The sequence below is a fragment of the Clarias gariepinus genome, chromosome 8 (genome assembly GCF_024256425.1).
Source record: "Clarias gariepinus isolate MV-2021 ecotype Netherlands chromosome 8, CGAR_prim_01v2, whole genome shotgun sequence".
Classification (NCBI taxonomy): Eukaryota; Metazoa; Chordata; class Actinopteri; order Siluriformes; family Clariidae; genus Clarias; species Clarias gariepinus.
Genome location: NC_071107.1, coordinates 26550883 through 26563874, shown reverse-complemented (window position 1 = coordinate 26563874; position 12992 = coordinate 26550883). Strand labels below are relative to the sequence as shown.

General features: G+C 37.4%; 1 protein-coding gene across 2 annotated transcripts in view; it reads left to right on the top strand.

Annotated features, from left to right (window-relative positions):
* Positions 1 to 11070, top strand: part of arid4b (AT-rich interaction domain 4B) — a 77051-nt gene extending 65981 nt beyond the window's left edge. For both annotated transcript variants that reach the window (XM_053501691.1, XM_053501690.1), the window contains 7 exons: positions 353 to 437; positions 550 to 748; positions 4201 to 5379; positions 8028 to 8141; positions 8571 to 8798; positions 8941 to 9087; positions 9757 to 11070. In XM_053501691.1, the coding sequence (XP_053357666.1) occupies positions 353 to 437; positions 550 to 748; positions 4201 to 5379; positions 8028 to 8141; positions 8571 to 8798; positions 8941 to 9087; positions 9757 to 9887 (2083 nt within the window). In that variant the 3' untranslated portion in view covers positions 9888 to 11070. The remainder of the gene's footprint in view (positions 1 to 352; positions 438 to 549; positions 749 to 4200; positions 5380 to 8027; positions 8142 to 8570; positions 8799 to 8940; positions 9088 to 9756) is intronic.
* The last annotated feature ends 1922 nt before the right edge of the window (positions 11071 to 12992 follow it).

Below are 12992 nucleotides of genomic sequence, written 5' to 3'. Positions count from 1 at the left end.
GGCTAAGAAGATAGGAAGGAGAAAGGATTTTCCTAAATGAAGCTTATTTTATTAATTATTTAACATTATTTAACAGTGTTAATGTGGATCTCATAAAAAAAGAAACAAAATAGCAATAACCACAAATATAAGTTGACATAAACTTAACTGATATTTAAATTTGATCGAACAGGAGATGCCAAAAGAGTGAGATCTGAATTCTGTTTCTCTTTCTCCTCTAAAATGACTCTTAGAAGTTGGTTACTCATTTCGGTATCAGAAAAAGTGAAAAACTCAAGTGTGTAATTAATATGTCATGTCTTTGAGACTGGCAAAAACTAGAATATTTACATAACTGCTTCTTTCTCAAAAGGTACGATGAGTGGATTAAGGCCGACAAGATTGTCCGACCAGCTAATAAGAATGTTCCCAAAATAAAGCATAGGAAAAAAATAAAGGTAAAATGGTTTAATGCTTACCTGTATGCATCTTATTTTTTCCAAAATGAAATGAAATGATTGGGATGAATTAAAAAGATTGGGACGTTTTCTTTTTCTTTCTTTTTTTTAGAACAAAATTGAAAGTGACCAAATAGAGAGTTTAAATGACAGAGAGGACCTTCATCCTACAAACAGTGGCATCAACAGATCCTCAAAACCAGTTTCTGGCAATAATGTTTTTCCCAAAACAGAAGAATTTAACGATGCAGGTGGCCAGAAGAGTTCTGTTAAATCTCTCAAGATCACTTCTAATGTTGGTGACCTTCAAGGTAATTTTTGTGATGCTGGTCATTATTTGCAGTACATGCTTTATTTAATCTTTCACTGTTTTACTTTGTTTGTATGGATAACCACATTGTATTGTGTTCAGGTGGTCAGGCCTATCATACTGTAAATAAACATGTCCTTGCAAGAAAGTAAAATTACTTGAATGTAAAAGGACTACATACTGATCAGCCATAACATTCCAATGCAAAACATTATGCCTAATATTGTATATGTTCCGCTTGTGCAGTCCGCGAAGCGCTAGCAACTCCAGCAATAGGACGTCAGTGGTGGATCCTTCGAGTACTGTGGGTTTCATGGTGGGCCTATAGGAATTGTTTGTCTGGCACATCCCATGGGTGCTTGATCTGATTAGGATCTGGGCAGTCTGGAGGCCAGACTGGGGCTCTGTGCCTCTGATGCACTGGGTGTTCTGGTGTCTACTGAGACCAACATTGATTCTTTAGGCAAGTTGTGCTACATTGGCTTTTCTATAGATTGGATTGGATGGGGAGGTCTACAGGACCCACAGGTAAGGGTGAGCCTTGGGTGCCTATGACCCTTGTTGGGGGACGTTACTTTTTAAAATAACTAATTACATTACAAAATAACTGTCTTTAAAAAGTAATCAGTTACATTACAGCATTACTTTCTTAGTAACTAACTAAGTAACTAGTTAAAGTACTTTTTCATGGCAGAAAATGAAAACTTTTTTGTGATTCCTTATGCATGTTGTTTTAGTGAAGACCTTTATAATTATTTTACCATCATCACTCAGTGAAGTTTGGCCCATAGTCCAAACTACTAATACCCCTATCTCACGTAAGTACGGTTCATCATGATTTACTGCGAGTTTTGGCGCTGTGATTACTGTAGGTTTCGATCTTTCGGCACGTCGGTCCTCCCATAGTCAAACCGCGTAGGTGAACTTGAACTTATACTTAAGATAGGGGTGTAACATCAGGAATAACAGAGGGGGCAGTTATCGGGGGCGGGGCATGTAGGACGACTTTACACACACACACTAACGGATTGGGAATGACTGCTGTCTGGCTCACGGATTGCATAAATTATCTAAATAATGAATTACATTTAAGAAAAAACTAAATAACTGAGTACTGAAATGGCGGACCTAACGCGTTAGATTACTCGCTACATCAAAAAGTTTTCCAAGTTTGCGTTTCACCCAACACTGCCTATGAACCTGTCACCAGTTTACTGGTGTGTAATTGATAATAACAGTTAATGTGTTAATGTTTTGTGGTGTTATTGTTATGGCTAATTGGTATATTGGTGCTATCCAGAATAATTGCCATACAACATGAAAAATGCAAAATGTGAAATGAAACACATGCAATAAATATTTTAAATTTAATTTTATTCTATAAAGCACCACCAACCATATCGGATGATGGAAGTTCCCAAACAATGCAGCACATGCTAACTGATCATGAAGTGCACTATGTAGGTGATGTATAAGGCAAAGGGGTTAGGTGAAATAATTAATATGTTTCTAAAAACTACATCATAATTAATTCTGACATTTCATACCTAATGTGTAGGCAATTTGTGGGAAATTAAGGCATGTGATGTCACAAAGTAGAGCAACGAAGGGAATGTGGGAAATGTTCCTTCCTGTACTAAAAAGGTAGGAGAAACATTTCAAGTGCTTGCATTTTAAATTATTTATACAGTACAGTGCTTTTAACAATAGTCATTGTCATGAAGCAGGTTTACAGAATAGACAACTATGGAAAAGAGTTTAACAAGTGTAAGGAAATATGTATGAAGCATAATTACCAGATTGTCCCTGATGAGCAAGATGAGGGTGACAATGACACACAAACCTACCTGAAATGCAGAGAGGAAGAAACATTGAGAGGAACCAGTCTCAGCTTGGAAAACCTATGCTGGTTTAAGGCCTGAGTGAATAGAGACTCTTTCAGGCTTCTCAGCAGGTTCTCCAGTGGGCCAGCCTTAGCTTTAGCTCTGGCTGAGCGAGTATGCTGCTAAGCCGTCACTTATTGGCTCGCTGTGAGGGCTCTAATGCCAGAGTTGGGGGATCGCTACCCCCGTCTAAGGCACCCAGACATTCCCTTACAGAAAAGAGCTATGTGCTATATCATATCATATATTAAAACTATATGATATAAATACTGAAAAAACAATATAAGCAATTTGAAAACTATTTAAAGCTTATGGCCATGTACAAACCTGCCTGCCTTGTGTATCTCTCTTTCTTTATTTAATGCCAGTATTATGACCTAGCTCAAATTTTGCAATCGTATTTTTAGTCTCTGACACAGTGAACTTGGATTTTGATAAAAACCTTTAAGCTATTTGAAATTGCCAGCAAAACCCATATTTAAAAGCACAGGAATCACTGTAAATAATTATTTAAACATTTACATTATGTTCCCACAAAATATACAGATTTTTATCAATACCTAATTAATTTCATACAAATTCTTCAGTTTTGCTTACTTTGTTATGAATGGCAATAATTCTGGAGTGCACTATATATCTAGGTGTAACTTTGAAGCATAGTCTATAGGAAATAAAAGGGAAGACAATGGTTTCTTCTCCCTTGGAAGGGGCTGGAACAGATGGGAAGAACTGCTTATTTTTTAAGTAATGCACCCACCAGTGTTCTAGGAACAACACTTTTGCCTATACAATATTTTTCTAATGTTGCTTGTAAAAGTCATTTGCAAAAATGTAAACTTGCTAGTTAATATAAGCTTGGTCTCATTTATCAAATCATAGATAAAGCAAGTATATGCATTGGAGCTGTCTGTATGCATATTGATACAACACACATGCAACTATTCTATATCTTATACTAGTGCAACTGTTCGCAATGGCCATTTATAAAGCTCCACAGCCTTACTTGCATAAAGGCTCCCAAATTATGTGTGGTAGAGAACTCACCTTAAAAATCACAAAGACTGCTCACTTTTATGCTTTAACAAAGGACATGCCAAAGAGTCTCACTATGAACTTCACAAACAATAAAGATACTGTTGCATGAAGTAACAACAGTAGCAAAATATAAAAATGGTGCAATCTAGTGTTCCCATTACACTTAGAAACTGTCCAGTTGCTGAAAGTTTTTACTGCCAGTTATAAAAATATAATAACATGTAAATAAAAAGAATTAAGGTAAATCATACCCAAAACTAAAACTGCACTGGACAAACAAAATTAACTAAACAGCCATGCCTCATTTTCAGCAGAGTTTCCAGTGATGCCCAAAAACCATATTCTAATTTAAAACATGTCAATATTAAAAGCATATCAACTGTGCATACACACAGTTTACGCACAAGAAGATGAATGATTGATAAATGAGCCAGTACATTCTCTTTACAATGGCTTCCTTAACAGAGCTACCATCATTCTACTTTGTTCTTGATAAAGGCAAAAGAGTCTGTGTGTTTGTGTGTGTGTGTGTTAGCACCTGAGAACTCCACAGATTACAGCAAACCTGAGCAGGAAGAGGAAGGTGAACATAATAATGACTGCCCAGCAAGCCAGCAAAGTCATCAGAGAGGACCTTCTCCCGAACACCTTTATACAGCCCTACAATGGGAAACTGAGCAATCTAGTGAGGAACACAAAGATTCAGTAAGTTTGGACACTCCAGAGATCTCATCCACCCAATACAGTCCAGAAACAAAACAGTTAGTAAGAGAGGGTGAGACCTTGAGCACAAGGAGAAGAAAAGCTGATGGAGCGACTGAACGTACACATAAAATCCAACGAAAAGGTAAAACCCGGGGAAGCAAATTAAGTGATTGGCTGTCAGAATGTTCACTTAAAAAGCTGGAAGACAGAAACATTGATTCACGAGAAGAAGGCATGCAGTCCAGTAGCAGTTCTGAGGATGAGGGTGGTCCTCTTACAGAATCGCAGGACAAGGAAGAGCTACTGATGCACCACAAAGCAAAGAGCACACCCTCCAAAATGTACAACGGACTAAAGGAAAAGGCCAAGTGTAGCCAGTCATCTGCATTCTGGGAACTTACTGACAAGCGAGCTAAAATTACATCTGGAATGGATGACAGGACTCCTGGATGCCGTACCAAAGGCCAGAAGGATGTATGGTCCAGTATTCAGGCTCAGTGGCCTAAAAAGACTCTGAAAGAGTTGTTCTCTGATTCAGACACTGAAGCTGCCAATTCTCCTCCTCCAGTGGTACCTGGCCTGAGTGAACCCGAGCAGAAAAATGAAACACCTGAGGACCCACAGGAGAGCCTAGAGAAGAACCAGGAGTATCCCAGTAGTGGAAGTAACTCCATTCTCAACACACCACCCACAACTCCAGAGTCTGCTGAGGTCTTGCGTGAGATGCACTCATCCTCACCTCCACCTCAGAGATCTGTCTTGGCATTCTGCTCTCCAGCCACATCTTCTCCATCTGAGCCTTTGATAGAAGAATGTGTTGGGGGACGCAGCGAGTCTGACACAAGCACAGTTGAGATGGATATTGTAAGCTGTGAGTTTCACATGCTGCCCCAGGAAGAGCAGTCAGGATCGCTTTCCAAAACTTTTGATGCAAATCTGTCCAGCAACAGCAGCTGTAGTCTGAGTCTGAGCAGCAGCAGTCAGCAGGAAAGTGAACAGAAATCCAAAGGTAGGCACTAAATTCAATTCAATTTTATTTGTATAGCGCTTTTAACAATTTTCATTGTCGCAAAGCAGCTTTACACAATCAAAAGAATTATTTAAGTTTGTATGAAATGTGAATGTGTATGAATCAAAATGGTCAGTTTGTCCCTGGTGAGCAAGCCGAGGGCGACAGTGGCAAGGAAAAACTCCCTGAGAGGGTAATAGGAAGAAACCTTAAAAGGAAACAGACTCATCAGGGAACCCATCCTCATTTGGGTGAAACAGAAAGCAGGAAATGATCTTCATTTATACAGTGTGTTAGGTGGCAGGCAGTTCAGCTGATGTTAATCGATGTTAATATGGAGTCCAGGTAGTTATTGAGCACTCGGGTAGACTTGTAGGAAATTCCAGTCCTGAACTATCAAACTGTCAAGTCCCCAGAGAAACAGTTGCCAACACCAGTCGAGGCCAGAACCATCTTCTAGGTAGAGAGAATCATCCCCAGACACCAGACGCATCCCAAAAAGACACACGGGGCATCCATGTAACGAGATCTCCAAATAGAAGCGGGGCACCTGGATGGGTCAGACAGGTCCGGAGTGCAGAGGGAGTCTGGATCACTGGCAGCTCAGGAACGATATGTGTAGCTCAACAGAGAGAGATAAAGAGTGAAAGGGGGAGACAGGGGGAGAGAGGAAAGAGAAAGAGGGGGAGAAAGAGAAGAAGAGGAGAGATGGCAGTTAGCTATGGTCACAGTCACACAATGTAACATGTGAATGTATATTCACTGTAGAGTGCAAGCAGTGACTCCGGCAGGACTAACTATGACAGCATAACTAAAAGGGAGAGCCAGAAGAAAACACAGACATGAGGACTTCCTGAGATGTAAAGCAAACAATCACCTCACTGTCAACAAACCTGTGTGATCAATGAGAGTGAGGAAGACAGCATCTAAACATACTAGTTCACCTAATACACTACGTCCATGAGTCCCCCAGATCTGCTCCTTTACCTAAGGCAAATCTATTAATAAAAATGCTTGGCTAAATAAATAGGTTTTTAGCCTAGACTTAAAAACTGAGACTGTGTTTGAGTCCCGAACACTATTTGGAAGACTATTTCATAATTTTGGGGCTTTGTAAGAAAAAGCTCTGCCCCCAGCTGTATTTTTCATAATACGCGGTACTGACAAGCAGCCTGCATCCTTTGATCGAAGTAGGCGTGGCGGATCGTAAGACACTAGCAGTTCGCTCAGGTACTGCGGCGCGAGACCATTTAATGCTTTATATGTCAAGAGTAGTATTTTAAAATCAATGCGAAATTTCACAGGGAGCCAATGCAGTGAAGATAAGATAGGGGTGATGTGCTCATATCTTCTGGTTCTAGTCAGGACTCTCGCTGCTGCATTCTGGACTAGCTGAAGCTTGTTTATGCACCTAGCTGAACAACCAGACAGTAAGGCATTACAATAGTCCAACCTAGCGGTGATAAAAGCATAAACTAGTTTTTCTGCATCGTTTAGCGACAATATATTTCTTATCTTGGCAATATTTCTGAGGTGAAAGAATGCTATCCTGGTAATATTATCTACATGAACTTCAAATGAAAGGCTGGAATCTATAATCACACCACAGTCTTTTACTGTTGCACTTGATGGAACAGAAAGGCCATCCAAAGTTACGATGTGATCTAAAATTTTACTCCTAGCTGTATGCGGTCCTATGACTAGAACTTCTGTCTTATCCGAATTTAGCAAAAGAAAGTTAATTAGCATCCAATTTCTTATGTCTTGCACACATTGCTCAACTTTAGTAAGCTGTTTTTCCTTATCAGGTTTTGCTGAGACATATAACTGTGTGTCGTCAGCAGAACAGTGAAAACTAATACCATGCTTACGGATTATGTTGCCCAGAGGAAGCATGTAAAGGGAAAAAAGCAGTGGACCTAAAACTGAACCCTGCGGAACGCCAAACTCCACTAGAGAACATGCAGAATAATCACCATTTAAGTCTACATACTGATAACGATCGGTCAGATAGGATCTGAGCCAGGAGAGAGCTGTACCATTAATTCCTACTACATTTTCTAATCTGTGAAGAAGAATAGCGTGATCAATGGTGTCAAAAGCTGCACTGAGGTCGAGTAATACAAGCATAGTTACACAACCCTGATACTTGAAAAAACAAAAAAAATTTTTTTACCTATTTTTTATTAAATATTTTTGGTTGGCTCACAACTGAGGGCTCTTGGGGTCAATTCTGAGCTCAGGTTACAGTAAGTTTCCCTAATGTTTGGATGCTTTAAATCCAGGTCCTTCAGTTTTCCCTCACTGTCCTAAAACATGGCAGTAGGGTTTTTTTTTTAGTTTGTGTGTGCATAAGTGTGCATGGTGCCTTACGATCCTTACATCCAGGATGACATCTCCAGCCTTGTTACCAGTGTTGTAAGGGTTGACTCTGGGTTTGCCATGACCCTGACCAGGATAATGCAGTTACTGATTGAAGAATGAATGAATGAACAATAAAATAAATAAATGAACATATTTTGCATATAATAATTAAACAATAGGTTCAGTTTACAATACTGTAAAGTAGTTTAAAGTGATAAACAAGTAAAAAAATAAAAAATAAATCTTATTATTGACTCTCTCTTGGGTGCTGCTTCATTGTTTAGTCTCATCATCGAATCAGAAGCGGCATAAAGAATCCCAAGGAGGTGGAGCATCAAAGAAACACAAACAAAGTCACAAGACTCTGACCTTGCACCCTAAAAAGAACCACAAAACAGGTAACATCAATAAAGCAAATATTGACAGTTTTTATTTGTTGCATATTTTGCTGTATGTTTTGAATGGAAGTTTTCTATAGTTTTCAGAGTCCTCTGCATGCACAGCACAGAGGAGAAATAATAATAACAATAATAATAATTAATAACAACTATTAATAACAACTATAATAATACTAATAGTAGTAGTACTTATTAAGTAATTAATTAATACATTTATTTATTTATTATTATTAATATTATTATTAAATGTATTATTATTATTATTAAATGTATTATTAATTTTAATTATATTATTATTATTATTTATTCTTCTTCTTATTATTACTTAGTGTAAAGATTATACGTACTTTAGGATCATGATAAATTGATGAATTTTACTAATGTAAAAACTAATTTTACCTGTTGATTGAAACACTTCTTACTCTTTAGCCAACAGCAGTGACAGTGATGACCAATGTCTTAGTGAGAGCGCTGCCAAATCACTTATGTCCAAAAGCAACACACAGGACATGAAGGCCATAACTTCACCCAAGGGCTCTGCTCGGACACCCCCGGCCCATAAATATCATAAACATGGCGACTCTGAGCATCTGCATCCCAAAGAACAATATAGCAGCAGTCGGGGTTCCCGCACGTACAAGTGGAGTTTTCAAATGTGTAAGTGTTTTAGGCAGTTTGAAATATTTAAAGAAGTGAATTAAATTTTCCCTTTAGCTTAGTGAATTCTGTCACCAAATACATTTGGTTTAAATACATTTAAATATTTGACCTAATTTCTCTTTCAAATCTGCTTTTGCAGCTGATTTAGAAAAGATGAGTAGCCTAGAGAAGATTGCATTCCTTCAGGAGAAATTGCAAGACATCAGGAATCACTATCTGTTGCTTAAATCTGAAGTGGCCTCCATTGATCGGAGACGAAAACGTATGAAGAAAAAGGAGCGGGAAAGTAAGTTTTCAGTTTTTTAAGTTTGTTTTTTTTACCATGAGGTTAACAAGAAAAATGTTAATCTAAATAAAAGGTGATTTCTTCAATTTGTCTGAACTTTGTGTAAACTAGTGACTGGATATCAGATGATCAGATGACATATGTAATATGTACTGTATTGAATGTGTAAAAAACATTTAGACTCTTAGGTTGCTGTGGGCTGTCTACAATAAAACACACACTCTCATTTCTATAAGTAAATGTTCAACGACGAATCAAGGACAAAATGTATTTGGTCTAGTTAGAAGATTATTAGTGATGTAGAACACTGCAAAAGTTCTATAGCATATTAGCAGGTGTGGTCAGCCAACAAGTGTCACAGCTGCATGTCCTACAAGACCACACTGCAAAAACAACACCAAATTGATTGTTTTTTCCCCTAAAAGAGTGGATTTATTATTTTATTATTATATATATATATATATATATATATATATATATATAAAAGGATGTAATTTCTGCAAAAAAAAATCCTGTATAAAGAACTAAGCTAAACAGTGCACAAACTTGCAATTTGTAAACTTGTAATGCACTCTACCTCATAAATCTTTGTTATACTTGTATTTTCTATCTCTAATGACATTGATTTGAAAGTACAAATTTTAAACTTGAATACTTTGACCTAAACAGGTGCAGCAGCAGCTCTGTACTCATCTTCTTCCTCACCATCATCCAGCTCACTGACAGCAGCTGTTATGTTGACCCTCGCTGAGTCCACAGTCCCCTCACAAAACACTGGGGTTTCGCTGGAGTGCAGGTGATGAGAAAGGTCTTCTTATAGCACACGGCACTTAACCAGCACGCAGCTAAGCCTTCGTCATTCTTCCCGTACTATGGGACAGATCTAACTCTGATTAATAGAGTCACCGTACATAAATCCCCAAGGCACAAAGAAACTGAAACGATTCATGATGGAGCCAGACAACAGGAGGCACTGTTTTTTTTATCCACAACTGTTCATCTACAAGCTAAATGCACTCAAGTGTACTTTTTTGTCTGATGAACTGGGTTGAATAAGGCATCAGAATATACACAGCAGTCTTTTTACATGTTTTAAGTTCTGAGCAATAAACATGCCCATGTAGATTATATCCTTTCTGTGAAGTGGCAACAACACTGCATTTATAGACTGGAATAACAGCGGCTTAGTTATTTGTGTCTGTCTATTCTTTTAAGACAAGAATGTCTCCCAGTCCTGCATTTATAGATTAAATCAATTGTGGTGCTCTGTAAAAATGTATCACGCTCTTATGCAATGCGCTTTACCTTTATGTTTTTATTGAAAACGTTCCTACTCAACTAAATGGTTTGGTCTGCCATTCCTTGACCAGGAAAAGGCTTACCATGATGTAGATCTTTATTTATAATGAGAAATGTGTATCTGTAAAATACTGAACTTGCCTCTGGTGTTTCCCTGTTGTTCTATAACTTACAGGTCTATACTGGGTGCCACTAGTATGGAATCACATGCCTTTGTAATACATTTGTATATTGAGAGGTGTGTTTTAAGGTGACATATTTAATATATTGCACTGTTAATAATATACTACTTTTGTACAGTTTATACTTTTAAATGTATTGTCTGTGTATGATTGTGGTATTTTTTCCCTTTTTTTAGGTTTAGCTTTTTTTTTGTTTGTTGTTTTTTTAATCGCCTTTTTGTGGCACAGTTTTTAGTTTTAGACTTAGTTTTTATATTGGTTTACATGTCGTTCCTTTTTGCTTTTTTTCTTTTAGTTAAAATTGTGCTCGGCTTTTTAATGTGAATTTATAGTATTTTCCAACCTGTACATGGACTGTAAAGTTCTGAGACCATGTATAACAGAGTGTGAATGTGACAAATTCAGTTGTATTTATCAGGTACATCAGAGGATGGAAATTGTGTAATTTATTGTACAAATGTAAGCAAAACACAAGTTTTAAATAAATGCGAATAGTTTGCAAGTTCTGTTAAGTTAATTTTAATTATGTAAAACATGAAAAACAATGCATATTTCCTACATTGTTGTGCAATATACTAGCATCCCAGTGTTCCCGAGATAGGATCCAAATCCACTGTGACCCTGAGTGTTTGCTAAAACTAAAATTTTCAAAAGCTACAAATGCTTGGCCAAAACTTTCAAAAATTCAAGTAAATTTTAGGGTATGATCATATAACACTATTATAGAAAAGCTTCTAAATATTTTAAGACAGAACTGCATCAAAGACCAGTTGAAGTAAAAAAAAGTAATTGTGATGAGATTGTGATGCTGAGAGGAGTTACTTTAGTGGATACAAAGTTGCCGACTTTCACAATCTTCACACGCTCTCATGCCGCACTTCCAATCTCTCACTTTTTCTTATTCAATACTATTGTCTGTGGAAGATGCGAGCAACAACACTAAGCTCCAGACTCTTTTTGATGAGTCAGCTATAATCAGCCTTTAGCCTGAAGTCAAATTGCTTGCCTTCAGTACACAGGTGTAGAGCGGCCAGAGCACACTAGCACAAGGCGCCGCCACATTTTTATCTCCAAGTGAAGAAAAAGGATATTTGTGTAATTTAACTGAAGTTAACACACATTTACAGATGTGTGAGGTAGCAATTAGACACAAAAGACAGAATAATAATTGGAACCGTCATCAATCCGACAGATCAACAACATAATATAATAAATTGACGGCAAATGCATTTTCAGACTGCAACAAAGTTACATACCAGCTGGAGCACAGAAAGCCTGAGTGAGGACAGTGTCATACAGTTGTATTATTCAAAGAAGCAAATACATGTAAATATTTACAGTAGCATTCAAATATTTTTTATTGAGTTTAATCATGTCACACTTTATGAGCACATTCAAAGACGAACAAACTTGATTGGGACAATCACCCTTACAAGAGAGAGAAAAACACAGAGATTTACAATCATACATGCAGCACAATCCTACTTTATATGTGCTATTTTTATTTTTATTTTCTTATCCCCTTTTTGTATCAATAAGGATTGTTCTTTGACTGCACTTTCTCCATTTATTATTAATATTACTATAAGTAGTAGTAGTAGTTGTAGTAGTAGTAATGCTGTGATTATTATTATTATTATTACATTTAGTTTTTCTTTTTTCAGTAGTTTTTATCACTAGTGTCACTGTATTTTTGACTGCACAGTTAAATGTGCATATATTTGTTTTAAACTCTTTTTTTCTTATATATATGTTCTTATGAATAGAAATAATGATACATTGTTTGTGTATTTTTAAAATCAAGGCAAATATTGTAATTTTTGCTTTCTTAATGACTGCCCTCTGGGGCATCATTGTGTGTGTGTGGGTTTGGAGGTGGTCCTGACTCCCAAGGGCTTGTAATTGTGAAGTGAAATATGAGACATATGGATCAGGGGGCCCAATGAGAGTGCTTATGTACAGGGCCCAGAGTCCTGTGCTATGCCCCCGCTCCCTACATGGAGCTTCTGGAGAGCATGTAGGTGATTTGGCTGGTGGGTAAGGTAGGCCCTATTAGGTTCTCTCTTATTTGTTTCTTTGGGTAAATCTTTCAAATGGCAGTAGTACCAACTGGAATAAATAATGAAACACATGCATCTATTGTTTCACTTTAACATTGCAATGCTAAAATATACAGAACCTGAGCCATACAGTTAGTGTTCAACATAATGACTAGGCATAATGGGTTCATTGTGTGCGTGTACATGCAGAATCAATGTGTTAGTGTCTAGTGCTGGTGTCTTTCAATCTGCCACACCTACTTTGTTCGGAGGCGGCAGGCTGCCGCGTAATATGAAAACTACAGCTAGGGAAGTTATGGAAAAGCCTTTCAATTAATGTTCGTGACTTAGACACAGTCTCAGTGTTTAAGTCTAGGCTAAAAAC